At 42.8% G+C, this 27,953-nt stretch overlaps 1 protein-coding gene across 1 annotated transcript; it reads left to right on the top strand.

Annotated features, from left to right (window-relative positions):
* Window positions 1-425: 425 nt before the first annotated feature.
* LOC141017930 (SH2B adapter protein 2) lies at window positions 426-27,818 on the top strand. Its single transcript, XM_073492747.1, has 9 exons — window positions 426-547; window positions 14,042-15,002; window positions 20,377-20,478; window positions 20,737-20,828; window positions 21,171-21,271; window positions 21,352-21,513; window positions 21,622-21,824; window positions 22,648-22,825; window positions 24,514-27,818. The coding sequence occupies exons 2-9, from the start codon at window positions 14,073-14,075 to the stop codon at window positions 24,846-24,848; spliced, it is 2,103 nt and encodes a 700-aa protein (XP_073348848.1). The 5' UTR covers window positions 426-547; window positions 14,042-14,072; the 3' UTR covers window positions 24,849-27,818.
* Window positions 27,819-27,953: the final 135 nt, after the last annotated feature.

Raw genomic sequence — 27,953 nt, 5'->3', positions numbered from 1 at the left:
TTAATTCATTGTCTCTGCAAAAAAACAAAACACTGATTCTGATCAAATTTAATAAAAAATGCCTTGTATACACAGTACATACGTGTGAATATTAGGCTTATGTATATTTACTTTTAGTTGTACTTTAGATACTTTATTATTTCAACATGATATCTTTATTTTTATGACTCAAGCATGTTCACCTTTTACTGCTTTCATAAACATTTACAGGCTTCTCGCTTGTGCAGCACCTTGCAGCTTTATTCTGAAAGTATCTACCGGAAGTAGCCTTTCCTCTGAGTCTGTCTGGCTTGTCATTGGTCTGTGAAGAGCAGAGTCAAAGGTACACCACCACCACCAGCAGCAGCAGCAGCAGCAGCAGCACAGTGCGTCGAGCGGAGAGATGGAGGGAGAGCTGGCCGGCTGTGAGCGCGTCTAACCCGGAGAGGAGACCACCAGCTGAGGGGGGGATCACCATGTATGATCCCGAATAGACCGCATCCACTCTGCAGCACCAGGACCGTCTCACAGGCAGCGACCAGCGTCATGAAGCCAGTCCTGCATTGAGGTGAGAGCCGCTTCTTCTCCTCCTTCTCCTTCTTCTTTTTCTCCTCCTGCCGCTGCGTTTTATTTCTTATTCAGCGCGTGTGGACCGTCCTGACGCGTCTGATCAGACATCTTGCGGAGGGTTTTCTGTTGTCAGGAGACAACAACAAACCTCCAGGTGCTGAGGAGGAGCAGGAGGAGGAGATGAGGCGATGAGGAGGAGGAGAGGAGAGGAGAGGAGGCTGCCGCGTTTTGGTGTTAAACCCAGATTCACCCTCACAGTCAGCCACCTTGTGCCGGAGCTGTTTGGCGGTGGAGGTGTCTGAGCGCGGACACTGTGGACGAGGCTTCCTGGAGGAGGGTCGCGGTGTAAAAGGGGCTTTTCCGATAATCCATTTAATAGCCTTGAGGGAGTGAAGTGTGGTCAGTCAGAGCACGGCTCAGGGGCCTGATGTGATGTGATCTGATGTGATGGAGGCTGCAGGCCCGCTCGAGATGATCCAGAACCAGTGTACCGACGCGTGACTCCGGGCTCCCATTCATCTCCCGCTGTCTGGACCAGGAGCTGTCAGCCATTCAGCAGGAGGCTGCTGCCCATTCCCATTCATGAAGTCCATTACGCAGCCTGCACAACGATCCACTGTTGGCTGTAAATAGGCTCTCTGGGCCTGCAGCAGGCCTGTTTTAGGCCCGATATTGACTTTCTCTCATGTGTCTTTTTATAGGCTTCAGTCAGTTAATATGAAGCCTAATAAGCCTGATTTTAACAGGAAACACGTCTGCTAATATTATGATAAGACTGCTGGGAGGCGTCTGTGGCACTGTGCTGTGATTTTATAGTGACCAATCACAGAGAAAGGTTTATTATTATTTATTTATTTATTTATTTACATTTAAATTGTTCAATATTTTATTAGAAATGTTGTTTTTGTTCTAATTCTTAAGCAGCGTCTGTTTGAAATCAAATTCTACAAAGCTGACATAAATGTTGCCCTAAAGTTAAGATATTCAAAGCTCATAGTTTGCCAAGTCCACCATGGGTAAGATATCATCTGCAGGGGGTGGACAGAATAATAAGAACACCATGCACACTAGTGGTAGACTGATATGGCTTTATCAGGGCTGATACTAATACCGATTATTAGAAATCAAGGAAAGCGATAGCTGATATTTGAAACTGATGTACATTTGCAGTAAAGAATACAATCTTAGCTTCAAATTGTAGACTAACCAGTGATGGAATGAATGAAAGTACAATGTTGAGGTACTTAACTTGAGTATTTTCTGACTCTGCTACTTCATACTTCCTCTCCACGACTTTTTTTGATAAATTTAGTTATTAGTTACTTTGCAGATTCAGATTACTCAGTGTTTTTGGGCTATTAATTGTGACGTGTAACCAATCATATAGTGCTGTGGGCAGGACATTGTGTGAGAAGATGTTGCATCAGAACCAAAGTAGCACATTTTTAAACTTGTTTATTTTATCGGCAATCTGACAGATAAATCACCGATACGATAATCAGAAAAATGCTGAATATCGTCCCTGAAAATCAATCTATCGCTATTACACACCACAAAATGAGTAAGAATGGCCTTAACGTCACTGTAAAAAACCCACTTTACATCTTCGACACTATGTAATGATTTTTTAGTGGTCTAATCAAAGGCAGGGACTTATTTTATAGTATTTATTTCTTCTTGTTGTTTTGTTGTGATTTTCAAGCAACATCCCTCAAAAGTCACATTTTACAAAGATGATTTCACTTTTCACACAAAATGTGTTACAGTGGCCTTTAATACATCTTTGCTACTATGTTATGATTTCATAGTGACCTAATCAAAGGCAGGGATCAATATTTAGTACCGTACCTATAACTCTAGTCTATAAAAGTCTTGCAGGGATATTGCTTCGTTGTTTTCCCTCTAAAGACACATTTTACAAACATTCATTCACTAAAACTTCAGCTTTTCACAGCTCAGTCAAGCTGAGTGACGCTACACCACTCAGGCTAGAGTATATGTATTCTGCAGGGGTGTGGACAAAATAACAAGAACACTTTAAAATATCGTGAAATATCATCACAAAAATGCTTTTCTGACAGGGTCTCAACAAATACTAATAGTATAATGTTCAAAGGATTCGTATTTTATCACAAAGGGTATTGTATAGCATTACATCCTAAAACAACTAGTCAATAATCTATTATTCAATCACCAGAAAATTAGGTGACATTTTATTATTGATTCATTTTTAAGTTTGAAGTTATCTATCACGAAACTCCAGCTCTATCAACTGTGCTGCATTGTTACTTCCCCTTGTTTTAAATCTAATGATGCAAATATCAAATAAAGCACGAGAAAAGAGTTGGAATACACAAGTGTTACTGCAAGATCAATATCGTCCTGATGAATTATCGTCCTGATGTTGGGAAATTTATATTATCGACTATATAACTGTAACCTTGAAATTGTAGCTGATAAATGGAGCCAATTATATGAAGTCAAATTGCTTTACCCAACAAGCGCAGCAGCTACACAAGTTGGTTTCTGTATTGGCGCTATCAGCTGTATCTGCAGTTGTTGCAGATATCAGCATTATCGTGGTTATCAACAGTATCAGCATTATCGGCAGTATCAGCGTTATTTGTAGTATTGGTGACATCGGCGGTATTGTTGGTATTGGTGGTATCAGCAGTATCAGCAGTATCTGCGTTATTTGTAGTATTGTTGGTATTGGCAGTATTGTTAGTTTTGGCATTATCAGTGGTATCTGCGTTATTTGTAGTATCGGCGGTATCTGTGGTATTGGCAGTATCAGCAGTACCAGCAGTATTGGCTGCATAAAATTCATATCTTGCATTCCTAAAAGCTGGCATATTATCAAGAAGCCATGTTACATAGAGCCATACATGTTTTCCACCCTCTGTGTGATTATCAGGCTGTTTTCGCTCTGCGACACCGCATTAAAAACCCCATCTCTTCCACTTGATGCTCACACGGGTTGTACAGTGTTCCTCCTCTGCACGAGGCCTGTGGTCATCTGTGAAATTAGTTAGACCTGGTGGGTGAGAGACAGGAAATGGAAGTCAGTGGCAGAATGTGCGTACTCCCACGCGCTCCGTCCTTTATCACCGGCTGCCATATGGATGCCTGAGCTCACTCAATATTTACATTGCCACTGCTTGCCAGAGAAACCACAAGAGAGGAGAGGCTGCTGGTGGAGGACAAGCTAATTAATGTGTTTAATATCTGTGTGATGAGGCCCTGCTCATCATCATGTCTGGTTTCTTATCACCAGTTGCATCTGTCTGAATCCACACACACACACAGAAAGAGACAGAGAGACACAGAGAGAGAGAGAGAGAGAGAGAGAGCTTCATGCAGGTGGTCGTATCACTGTCTGGATCAGGGCTGCATACCTTTCTTATGTCTGTCACAGTGAAGGTAGACTATCTCCTCTCTCTAGTTGTCGTGTGTTGCTATGATACAAAGTCTCCAGACAGACATTGTTCAGTCACATGAGGGACAAAGTTATCAGGGGTCAGTTCAAAGGTCACCGACCTGGCTGCTCTGAAGTGGACACTTCTAAAAGTAGGAAAAGAAAAGGGGGCCATTACTGCTGACCTCGACTTCTGCTCCTCCTCCTGATCCTCGTCTCTCATCTTCATCTCCATCTGCAATTTCTCCTCCTCCTCCTGGGATTGTTATCTTGTGTCTACATCTCCTCTGTGTTCCACCGTTCTTTGTTCAGTGTTGAAGCTGGTTTACATCTCTTCACACACACACACACACACACACACACACACACACACACACACACACACACACACACACACACACACACACACACACACCCCTACATTAATAATCTGTCTTTTGACTTCTTTGCGTCAGGTTTCTGTCAGAGTGACTTCCCTCCTTGTGTCAGAGTCTTGCTTTTTTCTCTCCGTCCACCTTCAGTAGTAACTGAACATCATCACAACATGTTTGTGATGATATCTGCATCACTGTCACCTACTTTTGTGCTGCAAATGGAGTCTTAATTTGGGTTTTAGTGTTTGTCAGTAATTGGATATTTCTTGCAGTGCAGGTTGATTATGTCACATATTAAATGTCAGTGCAGCACAGACACAATACTGGATTAAATTTACCCAGTACAAAGTGTACAGTTGGATTATTTACACAAACTAAAATATTAATACAATGATTTCAATCCAATGTTGGACACAGAAAGCTCAAGTTTAACCTTACAATGGCCACAAATATATATATTGATATTTTCAATATCAAATAATCTGTCAGTTATTTTGTCAATTAAACGATTACTTGTTTGGTCTATAAAATGTCAGAAAATGGTGAAAAATGTCAATCGGTGTTTCCTAAAGCCCAAAGATGACGTCCTCAAATGTCTTGCTTTATCCACAACCCAAAGATATTCAGTTTACTGTCATCGAGGAGTAAAGTAAAGAAACTCTATACATATGACACTAAAACCTGCAAAACATGCACGTAGCATATATTAATAATAATCACAAACATTTATGGCGGGCCAACTTTGGCACACAGGCCCCACTTTGTATGAAATGTAAAAGACGGTGACTAATATCCTTTGTGAAAGTGTTGCCTTCAAAATGATTTGTCCGTCTAACAGGCAGAAATCCAGTGATGTTCATTTAACGATTCTGCACGACGAAGAACAGCAGCAAATCCTCACAATTGACAAGCTTAACAGATGACACAATCGATTAATTCATTTAGAGCTGAAACAATTAGTCGACTAATTGACAGAAAATCAAACGTCAACAATTTTGATAAATGATTAATCGTTTCAGTTATTTGATTAAGCGAAAGTGCCAAACATTTACTGATTCTCTCTTCTCAACTGTGATGATTTGCTGCTTTTATTTAAGTGAATATCTTTGATTCTTGGACTCACAAGTTCCTGGAGCCAAAGGTGATGCCTTCAGATGACCAAGTTTGTCTGATCAATTGTTCAAAATGGTAAAATATTGAATGTAGAGTTGCATAAAATAGAGAAAAAAAAGATTTTTTTGTAATTTTTGCTCCTTAAATGATTTAAACTATGAATCGATTATCAAAAGTACTTTCCACTAATAGACTAATCGAGTACTTGTTTCAGCTCTTCTAATTATATGCTGACATTAATATACATTAATATTTGGACATGCATGAACAGTTCATGAAAATCACTGTGAATATGTACGAACCAACATAAACACGGCAGCGAACACATCATGTTTTATGTCCTTAAATGTCCTCAGTCCACATGTTACTGCTGCAATATTTACATCTTATATAAGACCACATAATTAATGGATTCAAGCAGTGTTGAAGATGTTGTGTGTGTGTGCGTGTGTGTGCACGGCGCTGTACTGGACTGAGTGTGCTGCTGTGCTGTGGAGCAGGCTAATCTTAGAAAACATGGCCCAAACTCCCTGGGGTGGGAGCACAACATCACCAATCATCTTCATCAGCCAATCACTGAGCGTCACACTGCTGGCATGAAACTGCTCACAGGAGCGTGTGTTTGGATATAGGAGTCTGGTACACTACATGCATACAGTGTTTATCTCAGAGGTATGTGTACACACAGCTTTAAAAACACAAATCCTTGGACATCCGTTATGCTTGGCTACAGCATCATTTCCTCAGTAGCTCTACGTTACAACACCACTGTTTTAATCAGGCCTATGTAGTTCTTGGCTCTGCACAGTGGAGTCCTGTGAGGGCTCCGCGAAGTACATGAAGTGAACGTGTCTTGTACGATGTGTTTTGCAGGCTGCAGTTGATAGCTTCTCCCTGCACAGTAATGTCTCTTTCCTCTCCTCCCCGCCGGTCAGTTTACTGTTACAGACAGAACTCCCAACCATCTGACAGAGATATCAGCCCCGCTCCCCTGGGTAAAGAAGCAGCAGGAGGAAGAGGAGGGGGCACAGCAGTGGTAGATTTTTTACAACAGATAGGGAGGAGATACAGGAGCAGGGGGGCTTCTGAGGCCTGGAGGATGGAGGTGAACATTTTTAGATTCCCCTCGACTCCCCTCAGTCTTTTTTTTTTCTCTCAGGGAAGAAAAAAAAGACTGAAGGGAGTCGTGGGGATGTGAGACTCGACATGGTGCCTCTGCTCCCCCTCGTCCTGCAGTGTGTCTCCCTCTCTTTATGTCTCCTCCACCTCCACATGCTCACTGATTGTTTTAGCAGCTGGCCTATGGAGCAAAATAACATGGCCCCCCCACCAGTGGAGGATAAAGTACTCAGATCCTTCACTTAAATTAAAGTGCTTAATACAACTATGCTGGAATACTTTATTACAATTAAAAGTCTTTTACTTCGGTAGAATTACAGAAGAATTAAGATAAAAAATATAGTTAAAGAAACCACCCCCTCAGTTTTACAGAGCTATATTGAGTGTCAGCTCATTGTTCGGCTGCAGTTTTCTTTCCGTTCTCGACGGCTGGGAGACATCGCCTCAAACTACTGCAGTGTGTTTATGATACACAATATGTGTCGTAATATTTTAAATTTCCTCAAAAGCACTTCATAAATGCTAGGACTGGGCAGCAAAATCAAATACCACAATATGTTTGACTAAATACCTCGATATCGGTATATACGACAATATGGTAGGGATGAATGCTAGTACTTTCATGAAATATTAACTATAAACTATAAGTTTTTTGATAATCATCATCAGTAAGGTGGAAATAATGATTAAGTGGCTAAAGGCAAGTATGAGAGCGAGTTGAACAGTCTAATACGTTCAGACAATTACATCATTTTACTGTAATGCAGGGTGCTACTTCCGGGACAGAGAATCAGCAAACGTTACTACATATTCATATTATTCATAAATAGACAAAGTTAGCGATTACCTAAGGGCCAGATATTTAAATTCAGGAGGTGGTGGAGACCAAAACTGAGCTAAAAAGAGAGTTAATGTGGGATTTACATTTACCAGGTGGACACAAACACCACTCAGAATAAATGATAATGTTGCTAAGAAACTGCTGGATGGATGAGTACCCTAACACCGGGCTGAAGAGGCAGCCCTCTGCTGCTCGCTCAGGTTTGAAGCCTGTTTAACCTCCGACAACACTGTTTTGACTCTTTAAGATATTGGCGGAGCTTCTGGTTCTGAAAGGTGAGGCCAAGTGCCTTAAACCTGGATTCTTTCTAATGGCCCGCAGGGGGCGACTTAACTGGTTGCAAAAGTCCATTTTTATATGAGCTTATGAGAAAATGACCCTACTTCTCACTTGACTTATCAGTAAACGGTTTCCTAATGAGTTAATGATCCCAATCGCTTCATCAATACAGCGTGATGATTATTTAGTAAATTAAGGTCCCATTTACAATCAAATAGACGATAACGCATCGTATGCTTTGGGGCATGGCTGCTCCCACTGTGTCTCCTCGGGGTCTCGGTCGGATCCAGTCATGTTATCTTCACCAGCTCCACCTTTTGTCCAAAGATGGTCACTTCTGGCTCCAAAAAAACAACATGGCAACGGCCGTAATGCCAAACTCTGTGCTTCAAAACGGCAGTCCACAAGCCAATGGGTGATATCATAGTTTACACTTGCCACGCCCAGTGTCAGTGATAGGCAGTCTAGTCCAGTGATTCCCAACTTTTGGGTCAGGCTCCCTCCAAAGGGTCACGAGATTAAACTGAGGGGTCGTGACATGATTAATGAGGTTGGAAAGAAGAAAGAAAAAGGTTTGCAACACAGATTCTTCTTCTGGACTTTTCTCTAATCTTAGCTTTTCTGTGCCAAAAAAGTTAGGAAAGCACAGGTTTACTGCTAAGAAATGTGTTTGTTTAGCAAATTTAACAGCTTTTCAATGTAGTTGAGTGAAAAGTTATAATAACAATAACTTGATTTTTATAGCGCCTTTCAAAACATTGTTACAGAGTGCTGTACAAACAAGAAATACAGTTAAAATGATAAAAGAAAGCAGGGTAACATGGTAGATTTATATTTAAAAAATGCAATATTTCCCTTAAAAATGTAGTGAAGTAGAGGTAAAATGGAAATACTCAAAGTATAAGTACCTTAATATTGTTTCATTCATATTATTTTTGCTTTATACCCGTCTGTGTGCTCTGCAGTCTGCTGAGCCTCAGCAAACCTTAATGCTGTCCACTTCCTCCAGCATCTCATGGCTTGAGTTTCATGCTGACTCGGTGAGTGGATGTGTGTGTGTGTGTGTGTGTGTGAGTGTGTGTGTGGGCGCGGCACACAGTCAGTTCAGTATCCTTGAGAGAGAGGCACATCCTCATCTTTGCGGAAGGGCAGGAGTTTGAGAAATGCACCTCACTGTGTATTGTTGTTTTTTCTGCTGAATGAGTGGAAAGTTGGCCCAGTGCAGGTTTTTAAATAGCTGAATGGGTATTGACTTCCTCGCAGCCAGCAGCAGAACACACACACACACACACACACACGCACACACAGGGGTACGAGCTAATTATTACAACAACACTTGGTAATTAGCAGTTTAGCCTACACATCTCGCGTGGCTTTAAAGAGTGAATGGATGGATGTTTGGATGAATGAAGTGATGGATTCATGAATGAAAGTGATTCTACTTTTACTTTTTATCAACTCTGCGCTGCTTTCTAGTTACGCACTCCTTATAAAAAGCCACTTTAATGGCTATGAACACATTTACTAATGCTTTATAAATCAATTATAAGCCATTAAAAGAACACATTCAGGGTTGCCAGGTTGTGAGCAATCCCTTCAGCTGGTGTTTTTCCTTTCTGTCTGGTAATAAATCAGTTATAAATGTTGACAATTTGTTTATGAATTTCTAATAAGCCACAATGTCTGGAGTTATAAATGTAAATACGGCTTCTTAATCAGTCTAGTCCTTTTTTTATAAACACTATTAAGTTGTTAATGTAGGTGTTTTTGGCTCAGATGATCTGCAGCTCTTTTCCAGAAGTTAAGAGGTGTATGGAAGCCAAAAGCGCCGTAATAATTGAATTTTAGAAGCAGCCAAATACCCTCTGCTGAATACTAAAATTTCACTGAATTTACAGCATTGAAATATTTTACCGTCTGTTTGAATTAGTAGGGTTGAAAACTTGAATCTGTCTTTCTCAGATCATGTGACTGACAGAACCTGATAGTACCGAGGTCTGATTGACTCTATATTCGTTCTCCTCTCCATCACTCTGTCTGTCTCTGACTCACTGATGAGGGACGAGGCTCAACAGTGCAGCAGACTACACACTGTACAGTGCCAGAAACAGGTTATGATAACTAAAAGGGGAAAATATGAAAAATTGTCATAAATCGGGAGAAATATGGGAGAATTGTGACTCCTGGAAGGAACTTGGAGAGAGCACTGAAAACAGGGGTCTCCTGGGAAAATCGGGAGGGTTGGCAAGTATGCTTCAGTCAGAATTTTTTCTTACTTTATTCGGGTGTCTGAATTTCACTAATCCATTTAAGAAACCTTATAACGACCAGTCAAATTTGCACAGCTTGAAATGACCTCCTTATGGAGCCTGGGAGGTGTCTTGGCTGAAAAAAAAAATGTGTGTGCACAGTTTAATTAATAATTTGGGTCCTTAATTCTAAAATGTGTGCGCAAGAATTACCAATTTATTCTCTCAATTTAATAAGTCAACACCATATTATATATTTGGCCTCCTTCCCTCTTGCAGAGGCCAGCAGACGCCTTTGGTTCGGCTGATTTAGTCAGCTGGAAGTTTGAAGATGACGAAGACGACATTTATGAAACGCTCCAGACCCTCTAGAATGAGCTTTTATGAACAGGATGACATCTGCAGTATATCATCATCGTCCTTACGGCAAAACATCCTGTATAATACGTTAAAGGGATCTCAAAGATAACACGCAGAGTTGTGTTTAACAGCCACAGCCTGAAATAAACACATCAGTCCATGGTCTGAATAAAATCATATCAAATCCAGTACTTGTCTTGTCTTGTTGGAGTACAAACAAGACAAGACTGAAGGTATGAAGGTGAGGAATTATAGTATTATATTCTCCCTTAATGACACCTCTGAGGCTCTCAACATTCATACTCATATTAGTAAAAGATTGTACATTTCTCTCTTTCTTTCTTTCTTTCTTTTTATTTCTTCTCTCTCTGCCTTTTCGTCAGTTTGTGGATAGGATCAGCGTCACAAAGTCGAACATCTTGCCTCGTCTTTTTGCTCTTCGGCTCTGTCAGGATGCATTTCTTTCACCTGACGTTATGACAGCGCTCACATCTCAGGATCTTTGGTTGTGCTTCATCCCGGGGAGCAGAATGAGGGAGAAAGCAACAACAACACATTGTTCAGTGCTACATGAGAGTATCTTGTAATGTTGTGCTTCCAATTAAAAAATGGTTGACTTACCTGTTGTGTGATTTATTCATCTGGATTGTTTCGATGTGTGTTGCTCATTTTGGAGATACCAGCTGTATAGATAAGCCTTCCCTTGATTATAATGGAACTAGATGACACATCTAGAAGAAAAAAGACATTTCACAAAGATGTCTCTTCCCAGAAATCATGATCCCGTAAACTCATGATCTAACAATCAACAGATGCTGTTGTGAGCAGTTTCATGTAGGAAGTATTTTCTTTCAGTATGTGTCCTTGTGTTGTTCTGGTTTGTACTTTGTTTAGTTTTACTTGGATTACTCCTTTTGTTTGTGCCTGCTTTTTGTTTTGGATTATTCGATTCTGGATTTAAACAAAGAGTGAGGGGAAAACACAGGCATCAGACAAAGACAGGAAGTAAAACATGACACATGAGGATAAAGTTTCAACATGAAACATGAAATCACAAAACTAAAAACCCAAACCATGACGTGCAGAAGTAGCGCGCATCTACTCTAATCTACCCTGATGGCCCACTTCTGCACACTATAGGTGAAGAGAAGAAGAGAAGTGAAACTAAATGTCGTCATCATTTGGTGCTCTAGATTCCTCTCGGACATCCACGCAGATAACAGAATCATTCCCCTTTCTGTTTATTTTATTATTATTCTCTAATCCCATCCTTTCCTTTACTTTCTAGTGTCTCTATCCATCAGAGCCTTCCTCTGAAGCTCTGACACCGGGTCTCAGCATCCTAGAGTTTCTCTCTCTACGCGATGAGCTAAGAGATGAGCCTCCTGTGTACTCTCCCTTATCTCATCCTCTCTCTGATCTGGCATATTGTTTGTTTTAAGATCTGTGGGAGAAGGAATGAGACGGAGATTGGCTTGTAGTTAAATGTGTGTGTCAGACTTAATTCCAGTGGAGAGTTTTTTGCGCTAATCCTTTATGAAAAGACAACCCACACCGATGCTTTTGAAAGTGACAATAAAGAGGAAAAGGAGAAGTTCCAGGAAACTCTGTGGCTTGTACGCTTGGATGTGTGATTTGGTCGAAGAGGGCAGTTTCAGAAAGCAAATATTTGAGCGCATACTCTGAGGGAACTGCCAAGAGCTCGGAGAATAAGCTCTCACAGCTTGGGGAGCGTTGGCCGTCCCCGCGCGTATGTCACCCAGCCTGCCCGCTCAGATGATATCCTTTTATCTGTGTGACTTACAGACAACAATAATCGAACCAACATGTGTTTGATTGTGCGATTCTGCTCACTGATGCTGTATTAGTCACTGATGTGGTGAGGCAGAGAAAGAAAGAGAGAGAAGAGACAAGCGGTGGGATGACTCTGTGTTAGATCCTCACTGCAGAAGAGTTTTATCAGTGATGTGATGTGGTTTGGCACTGATCGAGCCGGAGAGGGAGGCTGAGTCATACGAACACACACACACACACACATGCTGAGGAGCAGAGGAATGTAAGGACGAGGGGACGAGAGGCTTAAAAAAAAGCTCATGTTGAAAAACAACAGTGAGAGGACACAAAGAGGAGCTGTACGATCGGCCTGTGTTAACCTGCCCTGACAGAACACACTCCTACTGGAGATAACTCACATCTTCTGAGCGCCTGTCAGAAACCATCAGTCACTGATTTCTTTTTGATCTGCTGTCACATCGAATCTGTTGATAAGTTGTTTTTCAAACCATCAATGACGTGCCATCCCTGTGCATAATCTTGAGCTTCAAAGTGAATAAAATCCCATCACAGTGCAGAAGGATGCTGAGGACAATGAGGTCATGGTGCCAGAAATGTGATGGTTTTAGGATGGAGACGTCATCGCCTTAAAGATACAATATGTAACATTTGGTAACTTGTAGTTTTATATCCCGGGAAACATCAGATGATACGTCAGAGAGTGAGGAAAGGAAGTCGTGGTACGTGACTGAATGCAGCGCGAATAAAACTTTAATACATTACCTCATCTGGGAACATTTCTGCCTGAGGCACAGATAGAGTTTCACCAGCGGTGATGGTTGATAATAGAGATAGACTGATTTTCAGGGCTTATATCCAGCATTTTCGCTTTGTACTAAAGAACAGTACTTGAATAGATTGTACTTGGGTTTATTCCATCACTGGTTGTTTGAAATTTTGACACTAGGATTTGAATTTTTACTGTAAATGAATATCAGTTTCAAATATCGTCTTCGGTCTTCTTGATTTCTAATAATCGGCATCGTATCTGCCCTGAAAAAGCCATAATGCTCGACCTCTAGCTGATAACAATGAAGACGACAGCTCCCATGATCACACACTACTTCACAACATCATCAAACTATGTCTTTGTTGTGATTGAGAGACCCTGCAGCAGAAGTTATATACACTGTGTGCTTAAGGTTTTTCTTCATAGGTTGAGTCATTTTTTTAACATCTTTGGCTACACAAACCATTTAAAAATGTCTTGGATTAATGCTGGCCTGTTTTTGAAAGTATGTGACGTTCACAAGACTGAAATCCTCATGTTGGGAACTGAACAATTAACTGAGTGAATAAGATTCAAAAGATGGAGGATGAGTCTCGGCCCAGAATGAATCCCTTTAACTTTTGGTGCAGATACAGTAAAGAGACGCATCCAGGAATGACCTCTTACTGTCTTCACCATTGCGAGATAGGGCGTTTTTTTGACATTTCTCGTTAATTTCTCAGGGAATAATGCACGGATCTTGATGAAAAGGTGTATGTAGGCCTCTAGTATCTATTACATCAAATTATGATTAAGCATGTATTGGTGGTGATACACGGCTATCGAGTTTGATGTCGGATTAGGTTTGATTGAACTAAAGAGGACTGTTGGGCCTTGGCGGAGGTATACGCTCTACTGGGTGCCATTCTAGTTTGTTGATAAACACGTGTCACAGAGAGTCTGTACACGAGGACTTCATGTTTCATATCATCAAGATATAAATATTCCACTGACAGACAGAAGCTGGTCCAGCAGTCTGCTTCATTCACACGTCTTTTGTTCTTTGCACCATCACACATGCAGGCTGTTCCACAACTGTTGTGCATCTGATCCAAGGCCAGCAGTTACACACAAATACATGCTACAATCTTCTCCTTGCAGCCACACTAACACTCTGCTCCTCTTTTTCCTCTCCAGCCTCTCCTCGGTGGGTTGGCATGGCTCAGTGATGAACGGAGCGGTGGTGCCCGGTAGCCCGGAGCTCTCCTCCTCGTGCCCACTGCCTGACTGGCGAGAGTTCTGTGAGCTCCATGCTCGAGCCTCCGCTGCAGACTTCGCTGACAAGTTCCAGCGCTTCCTGTCCGAGAACCCGTGCTACGACTCGCCTGGTGCCGATGTGAGCTTCTCACAGCACTTTGCTCATCACTTTCTGGAGTGTTTCACTGCAGCATTGACACAGGCTCGAGAGAGCCAGGCGTCCTCTCCAGGGGAGGACGGCTCCAACGCAGCGCCAAAGTACAGCATCGTTCCCTTTCTAGGAATCCAGGGCTGCCCGCTGTCCTACGGTCACGACCTTTACCAGAGACGCAAGGACGCAGGGGCTTCTAGTGAATCCCTAGACAGTATGGATAGCGGAGGTGGAGGGATAGATGGAGGAGGCAGTGGCACCACTGCCTCCCGAGGCCCCCAGCCAGCTCACAAAGTTTCTGCTCTTGGACAGTCCCGCAGCTCAGAGGACGTGTCGGTCAGTCACCCAAAGGCTCGCTTCAAGAAGGGCTTCTCCCTGAGGAACATGAGCCTCTGTGTGGTGGACGGGGTGAAGGAGATGTGGCACAGGCGGGCCTCCCCTGAACCCGATGGTCCCTCCGGAACCAGGAAGGCTAACGGGGGTGGTGGAGGAGGAGGAGGAGGTGCAGGAGGAGGGGAGGCAGCAGGGGGAGAGAAGTGGTCCCAAAAACTGCGGCTTCCCAGAGGCTCCCAGGGCCACAAGGCTGAGATGCTGGAAATCCAGAGGGAGGGAGCGCTGAGGTACATGGTGGCTGATGACACAAACTGTATGGGCGCTGCACAGTGGCAGAAGTGCCGCCTGCTGCTGAGGAAGACGAAGAGGGATGAAGGAGGCGAGAGGTTCCTGCTGGAGTTCTACGTACCACCCAAGGTACACAAACACACACAGACATGGAGCACAAGTAGGCAGAAAACATGGATGTAGTGCTGGAATGATTAGCTGGGAAAATGCCAGCTTATTTCACTTTTTGATAGTATTTAAAATTTAAGTTTTCGAACAGTTGGGCTGCCAACACAATCCGTTAGAGAACGTCACATTTTTTTTAACCTTCAGTCATTTCCCTCTTTTTGAAACAGCTTCATTTAAAGTCTTTCAATGTATTTACGCCAACTGCATCAAACACTTTTTCCACCCAACCCTGCCCGACAGAAATAAAACGGATAGACAAACACATTTTTTTATGGCTTTATTTAGAAATGGGATGAGAGAGAGAGGGAATGACATGCAGCAAAGGGCCACAGGTCAGACTCGAACCCTGGGCCGCTGCAGCAAGGACACAGACTCCATACCTGGGGTGCATGCTCTACCATCTGAGCTACTATTGTGCCCTCACAAGCAAATTATTTACAAATGTGTCCATTAAATACACAATCCTTAAAGGAAAAGTTTCATTTGAAAAAGAAAATTGGAGCTTCCTCACAAAATAGTGTTGCAGCATTCTCCTAAACATATAAAGTAGATGGGGACTTATTTTAAAACGTAAAAAAACAACATAAAAAAATCAATAAAAAGGCTCCATACAGCTCGTCTGGCATAATCCAAGTCTCCAGAACCACAGGATCACAAATTGATTTGTTTATACCCTTTTTGAAGCTGAAATCTTCACTGTAGCTGCTAAGCTAAAAGTGTTAGCATGCATCCAGTCTGAAGTGGGTGTAGGAGCTCAACCGTGCATCTAGGGTGTCAACAATGACTTTTCAAATCATTTTGCATTTTTCTGTTTTACTGTGAAGCTCCAGAAATGTTTTACGGACTACAAAACTTTTATGGACTACAAAACAAGGTGCAGGAAAATCTGTGTTTTCATAGTTTCTATTGGGGTCTTTGTCCAGACCCCAAATGCTGCAAAACTTTCCACCAGAGCCCCATCTATCATAGCAAAGATTTTCCAGGTACAGTGAGAAAGTCACTTCCTCAATCTACTGTTTAGAAGCACACATGTCTGATTGAAGATTCAATTCAAAGATTGATTGAAAAACTGATAATCACGTGAATAATTCATGAAAATAATCACTGGTTGCAGCCCTCTCTGAATCCCAGATATAAATCCAGCCTGATAATCCAGCCCCTGTGACCCTGACTCTGAGCTCTGCCTGAAGTCAAACTGCACACACACACACACACGCACAGAGAGAGAGAGAGACTCACGTGCATGCATGCACACTTCACATTTGTCTTTATGGGATTTCCAGATCATTGCCCCTGACCTTAAGAAGGCTGCGAGGCTGTGCAGCTGAGTGTGTGTAAATCTGCCACCGTCCTTTGATCATGGCTGGTGGGAATGTGGGGATAAGGCTGTGCAGAGAGGGGGAGAGGGGTAAGGACAGGTGGGAGACAGGCATGGGAGGGGGTGAAGGGGCTGGTGGAGAGAACCAGAGACTGTGAGAAAGAGAGAGAGAGAGGAAGCTGTTACATTGATTTCTGTAAGCGGGAGCGGATCACAAAGATTCCCTTTCAAGTGCAAAAAATAAGTATCGATCGGCTCTTTGGCAAACTGTCCGCTGTGACAAACTGAAAATAGGAACCAAAATAGTTTGGTGAGTCATTCACAAACTTAGTGAAAGCCACGAGGGGAACACATGAAACGAAACTTAATAATTGTGTGTCAGCAGTTTCATCTGTAATGCTCCATTAGCACCCACATGTGAGAAAATTGTCATGAGTCGCAGACTGAGACTGAGAGAAACTTCAGAGCTGCTGTGAAGTGACACATTAATTAAACACACACATCTCGACAGGCCTGCCCCGCAGACACTCCGACTTGTTTTATCACTGCCGTCCTATTCAGATCTTACAAATCATAACGGTGCAGAGTCAACAGTGTCGGAAAGATAAACTGACTCATAAAATCTCACTCCTCCTGCCTGCTCCTGGCTGACTGGCTCTGGCTCCATCCCTGTCAGGGTCATCAATCTGAGACGGCTCACTGCAGCATGCTAACTGCCTGCATTATGACACCGCAGCAGGTCCTGAGACGACGACACACTCTGAGGTTCACACCACCCGAAGTAACAATAACTGGAGAGTAAGGGTAGCTGTAACACAACACAAATGTCTAAAAACGACTCGACCTTTCGTTATATATTTTGTTGAGTTGTGTATCTCACGTTTCCGACAATGTTCAAACCCAGTGAAATCCGTAATTGTACTCAAAGTTGAAGCGCTTTTCATTTGGTCACCTATAGCTATAACTTTCAGGATAGAGTCAGAGAGTGAAGAAGGAAGACAGCGAACGTTACTAAACATAAAGTGAAAAAAACGTAAATATATTACCTTTTCTGTGAACATGTCTGCCTGAGTCACGTAGATAGATTTTCACCAGCCTTGGAGGTTGTTTAACAATGAAGACAACTCTAATGATCCCACGCTGCTTACATTTGCTTTGTTTTGGTTGAGAGACCTCCAGTGGCAGGAATGAAATACTGTTCTTTCAAGTACAAATATCTCATTATGTACTAGACTTTCTTGGATAACTGAAATAGAGACCCTTTTCTGAGGACGTTCAGACAATCCTAAATGTTTATCAATGAAATGAAAATATTCCCTAAAAAATGCCCATTTCAAATTCATATGCAGCATTGACTGAATGCTAAGTGCTAAGCTAGCTCCCTCACAAATGTAGAAACAGAATAAACCACGTGAGCAACAACCAACTTTTTGGAGGGACTGGGAAATTGTGTCTACAGTTTGTCACTTACCTCTTGTGGTATTTAAGTATTCGGATTGTTTTATTCGGCCAGGTGTCTAAATCTCTGTGGTTTCCGCTTTGTATTAACAATAGATCAGATAACGTGTAATGGAGAGGGATGGCTCATAGTGATACACAGATATTTGTATTTATTTTCTTAATGTCCCATAGCTTGACTGATTTGGTTCTTTTTTTTAATCATTTATATACTTTATTTTTTCCGTAAGGGTTTCTTGCCATTTTTAAAATTATTCCAGACGCTTAACATTTTGCTAGCGATGTAACTTAAAGCCTGGCTGTTGCTCGGTCACTAATCACTGTCCCTGGCTCCATGCAGTGCTGGTGACTTTAGATGAAAGCTGTGACGCACAAAACAATCCAGCTTAAATCTCCTTGTCTAAGAATAAGTAATGATAATTAATGGGATGCGTACTGAATAGTGTTGCACTACAACTACTGGGTTATTGGGGATTTTTGATGTAATGCGTTAAAAATGTAAACAAAACAAAAAAAAAACAACAGATGCCATTGAATATTTATTTGGATGTCGATTAGCTAACTGCTCAGCACCATGTGGCAAACAGACAAAGTTAGCGATTACCTGGTAAACACAGTGAAGCATCTTAAGAGCCAAACATTTCCCTCAGGAGTTGGTGGAGACCGAAACAGAGCAAAAAGGAGAGTAAATATTGGACTTTCGCTCATCAGGAGACCAGAAACACGACGTCAGATGAATGCTAGTGTTGCTGTGACCACTATACACAAACAAACTCACTATAACCGAATAATAACAATCACCAAATATCTCAAAACATGGACAAATACAAACAAAACAATCTGGCGTTTGTCTCAATTAGAGATAAGAGAGAAAAATGTTTTGTCATTTGGGTGGACTGCACCTTTAAGTTTAAGACCACCCTCACTACATGCGTATGTCCTGTAAGAGCTACATGCAGTCACGTGCGCTGGTTAACACTGGTTCCCACCAACTAAACATTTCCACAGACAGTGAACACTGTGCTTCTGCTGTCCGCAGCGGAGAGGTACAGTACAGAACAGGAAATGGTCAGATAGTTTAATACAGGAAGTGTTTTTTGACATCTGATACGCAGAGAGGAATTGTGGGCGTGGATGGCAGCCAGCTGCACAGGCAGATCAAGATGAGAACAGTGTTGCTCCAGACAGATCAGCTGATAAGCCTCTGCCAGACCATCAGTCAGCCTCCTTCTCGCTCTGCCTCTCCTGAAACACACAGAAATAAATACACACACACACACACACACACACACACACACACACACACACACACACACACACACACACACACACACACACACAGCTCACCGCCTCCAACACACTCATTGGATCTGTTAAGATTATCGTCTGGATCCAACTCTCTGCAGAGGGCAAGCGGAGGCCAGGATGTTGTTCTGTGTTCACCCTCTTGTAAACGCCTTCCTGTTTTCAGCAGGAATAACTGCTGCGAAACATGGAGAGGGAATAAGAGACTGCATCACAACTGAGCAGATTCTGCAATCTTTTAATAACGGTCTTATTTTATTTGAATGAGTTATTCAATCTCGAGACACATGGAGCTCATTGGTGCCGAGGCTGCACCAATAATTCAGGCTGCAGGTCGCCCTTTCATTATCGTGTGAAGGAGAGGTTTGAGGGTTTGGAGAAGCCGGGTGTTTTTTACACTTAAGAAGAGGGTGAAGTGATAGCATTTAATGTAAACCTGCAGCCCTAATTAAAAGCTCTGTTTAGGGTTATTTCTGTAGTAAAATATAAAGTTTCTACTTTTACAAGTGCTCCTACAGGATGTACTGAAGGACCTCGTTTTACTTTGGACCGTTCATCATTCTTTATTGGGGCTTTTGGTGATTAAATTATAGTCCCACCCAGGCAGTGATGCATTTTTTTGTTTTCTAAAGTAGAAATGATAAGAAATAATGTTGCTACAACATTACACATGTTTCTCGACCCAGTGTGGTATGCAAGCACAAGCAGTGAATGCTTGTTGCTTTGGCTCCAAACCTTTTTTGTAAGACATCTCGCCACATCCATGTCAGACAATCTCATGTAACCTTTTACCAACACCACCAGTTATGTTATTAATATGTTCATTTGAAGTCATTTCAAACAGGATGTTATTTAACCATTAATCAGTAGTATTAGAGTGGGTGTTTTCATACAGATCAACTCTCAATGTTTAGTTTGCTTTGGTTTGACATGTTAAATATCTGACTTACGCTGACAGAGAATATTTTTATTGAGCCTTGATATTTCTTTGGAGGATTTCAAGATAAAACTATGGAGAGAAGAAAAGCAAGACTAGATAAAACATTTTGCTGTGTAGCAGTAAAACTTATTTAACTATTTTGCAGCCCCATAGATTGATATTATAACTGCAGTTGTTAATGCTGACCTCATGTCTAGGTTGCTACTCAATGCTGAGTTATCACATATCACAAGCAAAATCTTTCTTTTTCTTACAGTTCAATTAAATGTGACTTTAATTCTGTTTGTTTGTGCATCTTTATCTTCATGTTTCAGTCCTCAAAACCCAAAGTGAGCATCCCTCTGTCAGCCATCGTGGAGGTGAGGACCACCATGCCGCTGGAGATGCCCGACAAGGACAACACGTTTGTTCTCAAGGTCGGGACCAAGGTTATTAAAGTTCACTTTAATTTAACTAAATAAACTAAACTGAATTGAAAAGAAAAAATAAGAAAAATGAAAAATACAAACCTATATTAACTCTGGAACAGTTCAACAGCCACAGTAACACACCTGCCTCAGTCTCAGATATAATTGATTTATATAAACAGGTTGTTGGAAAATGAGCCGTTCTGTCCGCTGGTCCTTTGAACAGAGCTCAGTGTGTGATCGCAGTGTGTTTGGCTGCTTCCACAGGTGGAAAACGGGGGAGAGTACATCCTGGAAACCATCGACTCGCTGCAGAAAAACTCCTGGGTCGCTGACATCCAGGACTGCATAGACCCGGGGTAAACCACCAGATAAATATTTGCTGTTGGCTGAGGATGGAGAGAAGAGAGGGATGGAGAGAGGGGGGGAGGAGGGGTAACACACACAGTCATTAATCATCAAATTAGTGGAGTTTCTGACAGGTTGCTTTCGCACAAACATGGGTGAGCTCGCACCGCTGACATTCCTCCCCAGTTTGTTGGGTGAGTGGACGTTTGTCGGTGCAGCTCAGGACGTAAACAGAAAGATTATTTGTGTCTGTGTTTGGAGGATGTGAATGTGTGTAGAGTTTGGGACTCGGTGATGTTTGGGTTTTGTGTATACGTTCTTGCGGTTCTCCTGACCTGCGTGCTTGTGTACAGTGACAGCGGCGATGACATCGAGCTGGCGTCGTGTCCTCACGGTCAGGCGTCCAAAGACTGCTCCATGGTGGCCTCATGCAGCTGTGAGCTGCTGTCTGAGGGTGAGCAAAGACGCATTCACTCTTACATGACACTCATTTGATTCACATGAATGTGTTAAAATTCAAAAAAATGTGTTTAGGTGTGTATCGTGCTCCGGAGAGGCCGTGTCCTACAGCTGCAGAGCATTACAGTGCCCCCTCAGTGCGTTGCAGGGAACCCCCCTTCACCCAGCACCCATCCCACATGCCTTTAGAGCGCTTCCTCCAGTCCCCAGAGGCCCAGGGCTCCAACTCCTCCGCAGGTAATTACACAAACATTTCCTTTTCTCTCCAGACACACAATATCAAAGCATATGAATACTCAACAAGGATAGGAAAAGAAGAAAATAATTGATATTGTTTCATCTCAGGTGGCAGTGAAGGAGCCAAAGAGTCAGACGGCGATGCCAGCCTGGCGGGTTACCCATGGTTCCACGGTACACTGTCCCGTGTGCGTGCGGCCCAGTTGGTGCTTGCAGGCGGGGCCAGGAGCCACGGGCTCTTCGTGATTCGTCAGAGCGAGACGAGGCCTGGCGAGTACGTCCTCACCTTCAACTTTCAAGGCAAAGCCAAGGTGAGTCGATGAGAGAGAGGAGAAACAGCACCATGTAATATGACTGAATCTACAATACCTGTTTAGTTTATACATACAATTTAGTTTATAAAAGGTAGAAAATAATGGAAAAATACCAGAGTCGAAAGTTGTGGCTTCAGTTTGCTTATGCATTGAATTTAAAGTGATTTGAAATAAAAAAGGAGGAAATTCTGCCATATGAGAAGCTTTAAACAGAAGAAAAAAAATGTCTAAATTCTACTTAATAAAACACTTAAAACAATAAGTTATCAAAATCACCATTTACTATAGATCGTATATTCTTTAAATAATGAATTAACTTAACTAACTAGAGTACATTAATCTCCTCCCAGCTGCAGCTCTGCTCTGCAGCAGAATTAAATTCACTCAGGCTTGTTCTCAGGACATTTTGGGATGCAGCCACTGCAGCTCACAGCTCACCAAGTAGTTCAGGTCCCTGGAAAAGATGCAGTAATGTCAACGTTTTGTGTGCTCTTATGCAACATGATCCCTGCACATCACATCCTGCCAGCAGGCAGTGTTGAGGAAGTGTCAGCTGCCGCCTCTTCCTCTGGTGTCAGCCCTGGCATTCTGTCGCTCTGCTCCCACAGCGAGACGCCTCGCAGAAATGTCCTGACCTCTGTCTTGGTCGGTCTGTTTCAGATGTTCACTGTGTCTCACACTGAAATATTCTGTCCTGTGTCCTTTTCCATCCCTCATTTTTTTTACCATCTATCTCTCCCTCTTCATTCCTTTGGATCTTAAACCTTTCTCTCCCTTGTTGCTATCCTGTCTCCCTCTTTCCTTTCCTTCTTCCTCCCAGCATTTGCGTTTGTCGGTGAACGAGAATGGGCAGTGCCACGTCCACCACTTGTGGTTCCACACCGTGTCGGACATGTTGAGACACTTCCACGCCCACCCCATCCCCCTCGAGTCTGGAGGCTCTGCTGACATCACATTACGCTCCTATGTACAAGTGCAGCGAAGCTCCACCACCACAGGTACACAACACACAAACATGAACTGCTCACATACAAGCTTGAAAATATAACTGCAGAGGCCATAGATGTGAATCTCTCTTATTAGCCACCTGTACCAGACAACAAATAATATTCGGTTATAATTTGACATTTGATGTCAAGACCCTGACAGGGTTTTCTATTAACATGAAAAGGCCACTGGTTGGTAGTTAATAGATGCTTAATTAGTGCTTTATTTACAGCAGGTGGAAAAGTCAAAGTCAAGTCAACATTGTAGACGTAGTTGTTCTCACACTTGCCTCTATACTACACGTGTTACCGGAGGATACCACTAGGTACACGTTAGCATGTTGTCCCCATACTGGTGCTACACCACTCCTACCATTCATGTGCATAATGCATCTTGTGCATCAGCATTCATTTCTGAGGATGCGCACAACTGACGACCAAAACCAGTTTTTGAACCAGGGTGTCAACATGTTTATTTCCGCTATACAGTTTTGCATTTTAACATGGGGGTTCTCATGGGGATTCACCGTGGATATAACAAGAGAAATCTGAATACAGGAACCCCTGTTGACAGCTGCTCAGTGGTGCATGAAGCCAAAAGCACTCGACTTCCTGTGGGGTCCATAGAGCGTGTGCACTCAAGATTTCCACCAACCGTGCCGGCTAACTTCCGGTTTAGCTCCCAGCTAACTTGAATATGGGTAAAATAATTTAATTGTGCGGCTCTTCTAGACTTTCCACATGTTATTGGATCGAATGGCTCAAATAATGATAGTGAAATGAGCCATTTGTTATACAGCCACTTCTCTCACAATGTAAGCTTATCGGAAAAAGTGCTTTTGGGTCCCAGTGCATCACGTGATGTTGTAATTACACAGTTTGACCGCTACAAAAACTGGCTTCAAAGCCTGGTGCTCTCCCCAAGTGACCATTCCATGAACTGCAGTTTTTGGCACTTGAGCATTCGCACTTTATTACACGAGATTTTAGCATTTACCATAATTGTGTAACTACCTCAGTTGCCTCTACAGTTTAAAATATCAAGTTTGTAGGTGGTTTTAAAGAAAGATGTGTCACAGCCTAACAAATGATCCTCAGTCCAGCAAAGGATATCGGAGGGTGATTAAAAACTTCCAGAAAGTCAAATGTGTCGATGGATAGCTGAGGTTTTCAACGGAGGGAGCAGAGCTAAAACTCACTGAACCCCTCCTCCTCCTCCTCGTCCATACTAACACTACTCCTGCCCTCCGCTCTCCTGGCATGGGATGAATGCCCTCCTGTACAGGAGAGTGAGGGGGCGATTATACCGCAGGAGTTTTGCATGCAGGCCGAGACTCCGGCCCCAACCCACCCTGGTGACCACAAAGAGGCCCTCTGTTTCCCCAAAACGCTGGACCTACTCACACACATGCACTCACTCCCAAACACTGACTTTCATAGAGTGAGGGTTTGATTCAGGGTGTAAAAGGCTTTACTGATACACTGCTCAGGCGTGTCTTTGGCACCAGTGTTGTCAGTGTTAGAGAAAGGACAATAAAGGAGGTCCAAACTGCCTGTGTTTACATGCTGCTCTATGAAGGAGCCTTTTGCCAGCAGCTCTCCAGTGTAAAGCAACAAACAATTATCAAAAGCATAAATTAATCAATTATTAATCTTCAATTAAAATGAAATTGTTTCCTTCTTCCCACAATCTGCTGCAGATGTGACCGTGCCTCCAGTCCTCACCCCACCCAGGGATGCAGGCTGTCGGACAGATTCAGCCCAGCCTGCTCTCCACCCTCCTGGGATCACACCGCCTGCAGGCCCCCCTCCTGACGCCCCGCTCTCCTCGAGCACCTCCTCCTCACCCACCGCCCTCCCCTCCCTCTCCCGCAGTGACCCAGGTACCGGAGCAGGAGTGGGAGGAGGGTTACAGAGCCGGAGCAACAGCTCCGAACGCCTGCTGGAGGCCTCTAGTGGTGCATCCGAGGACTACCACGACGCTGATGGGACTCGCAGGGCCCGAGCAGTGGAGAACCAGTACTCTTTCTACTAAACGACCCAGGGCAGGGTTCAGTCACGTATTTTCTGGATTGGAGGTGACATGGGACAATCTGCTGATGATGAAAACGGTCCAGATCATTGGATCACCCGTTGTTTTGTTTGTTTGTTTTGTTTCAAGGCAGTTTCCTGTTGCTCTGATTTGAGAGGGGAGGTGAGATCGTACCGAGCAGCGTGTCCTCAGTGGATCTGTGGCTTCATTTCAAACTTAGTTGTCGAAGAACATCAGTGTACAGAGAAACAGACGAAATGGAGATAATGAGGTGGGGCAGGAGATGAAACCAAGATATAGAAAAAGCAGATGAGTGTAGGAAGAGAAAGCTGGAGGAAGTCATATGGCTTTGATTCATGTCCTCTGACCACTTCCTGTTCATCCTCACCCACAGTTCCCTGGGAGCAGAGCCTGTGTCACCACCCCGCTGAAGGGCTGAGAGCTTGAAATGACCCTGAAGAAACAGCTCCCTCCCCTCAGAGCTCCCGAGAGCATCCCGTTAATGTTTGTAAAGCTGCTTTGAGTCTGTCCCGGATATCCTCGATGTCCCCGCAGGGTTTCCCTACAAAGTCCTGCCCTGGGTCTCGGCTCTACACTAACATCACTACAGCGATCATGGGTGTGTTAGTGTTAGCTCGGAGATGTTTTTCTTAAACGTGTACAGCCTAAAGGGTCTTAGTGCCTGACAATTTCCTTGGACTTGAACGGACTGTTTGCGAGGAGGTCTCGCATTATCACAATAGCCCAAAAATTAAACGCAGGTGATTACTTTACTGTCAGTTTCCCGCTCAACGTGCATATCTCTGCATACTGAAACGGTTTTGTTATCACAGTTTCATCGATGCCCGCAACATACACACAGGTGGTCATATGTTGAGAGTTTAAAAATGCTGAAACGGAAGATAAAAACACAAAAGCAGGCAGGGCAGCTCCCATGTTGCTGTCATACTGGGTTATTTCTATGAGTGTGCGGTGGTGTATTAGAGTCCAAATATTTTTCAATGATCGGTGTGCTACAGTAGTGTTTCTAAAACAATGGTTTTCGAGGTCCCTCCGTCTGGTGCTGGTTCTGTATTCAAGCTTATCATATCAATAACCTGTAGAATAGATATGCTGTTAATATAGGAGTTCACTATGAAGTAATGCCTTTAAGATATTATTATACCAAATCCAGCATTTATCGGAGGGACTGGGTCCTAGTTTTTTAGAAAGGTGGCAGTGTTGCGTACTGTTTGTGCGGCCTGGTGTGGACTGGAACGGTACAGTCACTGAGGTGAAGGGTGCTAGATGGCCATGCTTGAATGGGCAGATGCGACATTGCTGCTTTACTTTATGCAGGGTATTGAGCTTAAGCTTGTCAAGTTAGCTAATAATTCAAAAGAAAGGCTAAATTTTGCACCACAAAATGTTTATTTTACTGTAAGAATTGACGTCAAAGTCAGACACATTCATTATAATACAAAGTATCAGTCTTAAAAGAGAAGTTTGACACTTCCGGATTTGCATTTATTTGCTTCCTTGTAAAAAAATATGAGGCTATACTGCTAGCGGACAGTTAGCTAACCTTAGCATGAAGACTTGAACCAGGGGGAAACGTTAGCCTCTGAAGGTCTTCTAGAAAAGCTCAGGGAAGTGTAGTGCACTGCTCTTTTATGGAGGTGGAGCAGTTAACCAGACGTACAAACCAACCAGTTAAGATAAAGACAGTCCCAAACAACTGTAAACCCTCTGTGATGTCACCTATTGGTTTGAGGGCTACTTTTTCCGAGCCTCGAGTTTGGCAGCATGACCGTCACCAACTTGGTTTTGGAGCCAGAAGTTCATATTTGCACCAAAGCTAGTTGGGGAGGATATGGTGATTGGATCTGACTGAGAACCCGAGGGAACGCTGTAGTAGCAGCTTGTTAATTACAAGGTGGCACTGCCCTAAAGCATACCCTTTAGCTTTACCCTCTGTCTTACTCTTAACAGGACCATAATTTACAAAATGAACATCATGCCGTAATGATGAAGACTTGAAACTAACGATTGAGACCATGAGCTCATTTAGGAATTGTTTACAGAGATAATAAAACAAATGAGAGGAAGGGTCACTTTTTCATAAGCTTCTTTTTGAAACCAGAGTAGTCGCCCTTACACACTGAATATCTTTTGGTTGTGGACAAAACAAGACATTTTAGGACGTCCTCTTGGGCTTTGGGAAACACTAATCAACAATTTTCAACCCTTTCTGACATTTTATAGGCTAAACAACAGTCAACAATAAATTAAGAAAACAATCATTAGTTGCAGCCTTAACGGCAACAAGTGCTAGCCAATCAGAGGCAGAGTAGGGCTGGTCACTCCTTCACCATTCTAGGAAAAAAATGGCACGCCGTACACACAATAGTGTGGTGTAAATTTTCTCAGATATCTCTTTGCAAAATGAGTAAATGCACCTCCCAAAATGTCAAGCTTTTCTTTTAAAGCATGTTAGACACCCCTGAAAACATGAACATAAAAGCAGACACCTCTCAGCTACTGTCGTTCGAACATATGCAACACAACCTTTCCTCAGCTGGACTAAACATATCAACAGTCGACATCTGTCTTTTCAAGCACGGCCATTCAGCGTCGAAGGTTTCACTTTCAGTGGAGGAGCGGGAGGAGCAGTTCATGTGCCAATTTGAATCCTATTTTTGAAACATATTTATTCCTCAGCCGTTGTAAATTACATTTTTCCTATCGAGTCTTATTTATGTACAATTGATTGATCGATTCTTCTTGATGAAACATCCTCAGTGGAACCCGTTTGTTGCGAGAGCCCATCTCACATATCACAGATTGCTCATGTCTCCCTTTTATTTTCTTAACACTTCTTAAAAGCTAAATTTTCTGTTGTCTGACTGAGTTTTGAAGAGTCTGTGCAATTTTGTACAAAGTGATGTACTTGACATACTACTTTATATTTCTGTGAATAAAATGTGAACAAACTATTGCACTTCTTCTGCAGTTATTTGCTCGTAAACGTCACAAGCTGGGGGCCCAGGCTGAAATGTTGCAGACGTAAGGCTCAGAAGAGTCTTCAGTGTCACAAAACTTGTCTCACCGTTATTTATTCATCTGTAT

This window comes from Pagrus major, chromosome 2 (assembly GCF_040436345.1).
Source record: "Pagrus major chromosome 2, Pma_NU_1.0".
NCBI lineage: Eukaryota > Metazoa > Chordata > Actinopteri > Spariformes > Sparidae > Pagrus > Pagrus major.
The sequence above is the reverse complement of the archived record's forward strand: the minus strand, read 5'-3'. Positions and strand labels throughout refer to the sequence as shown.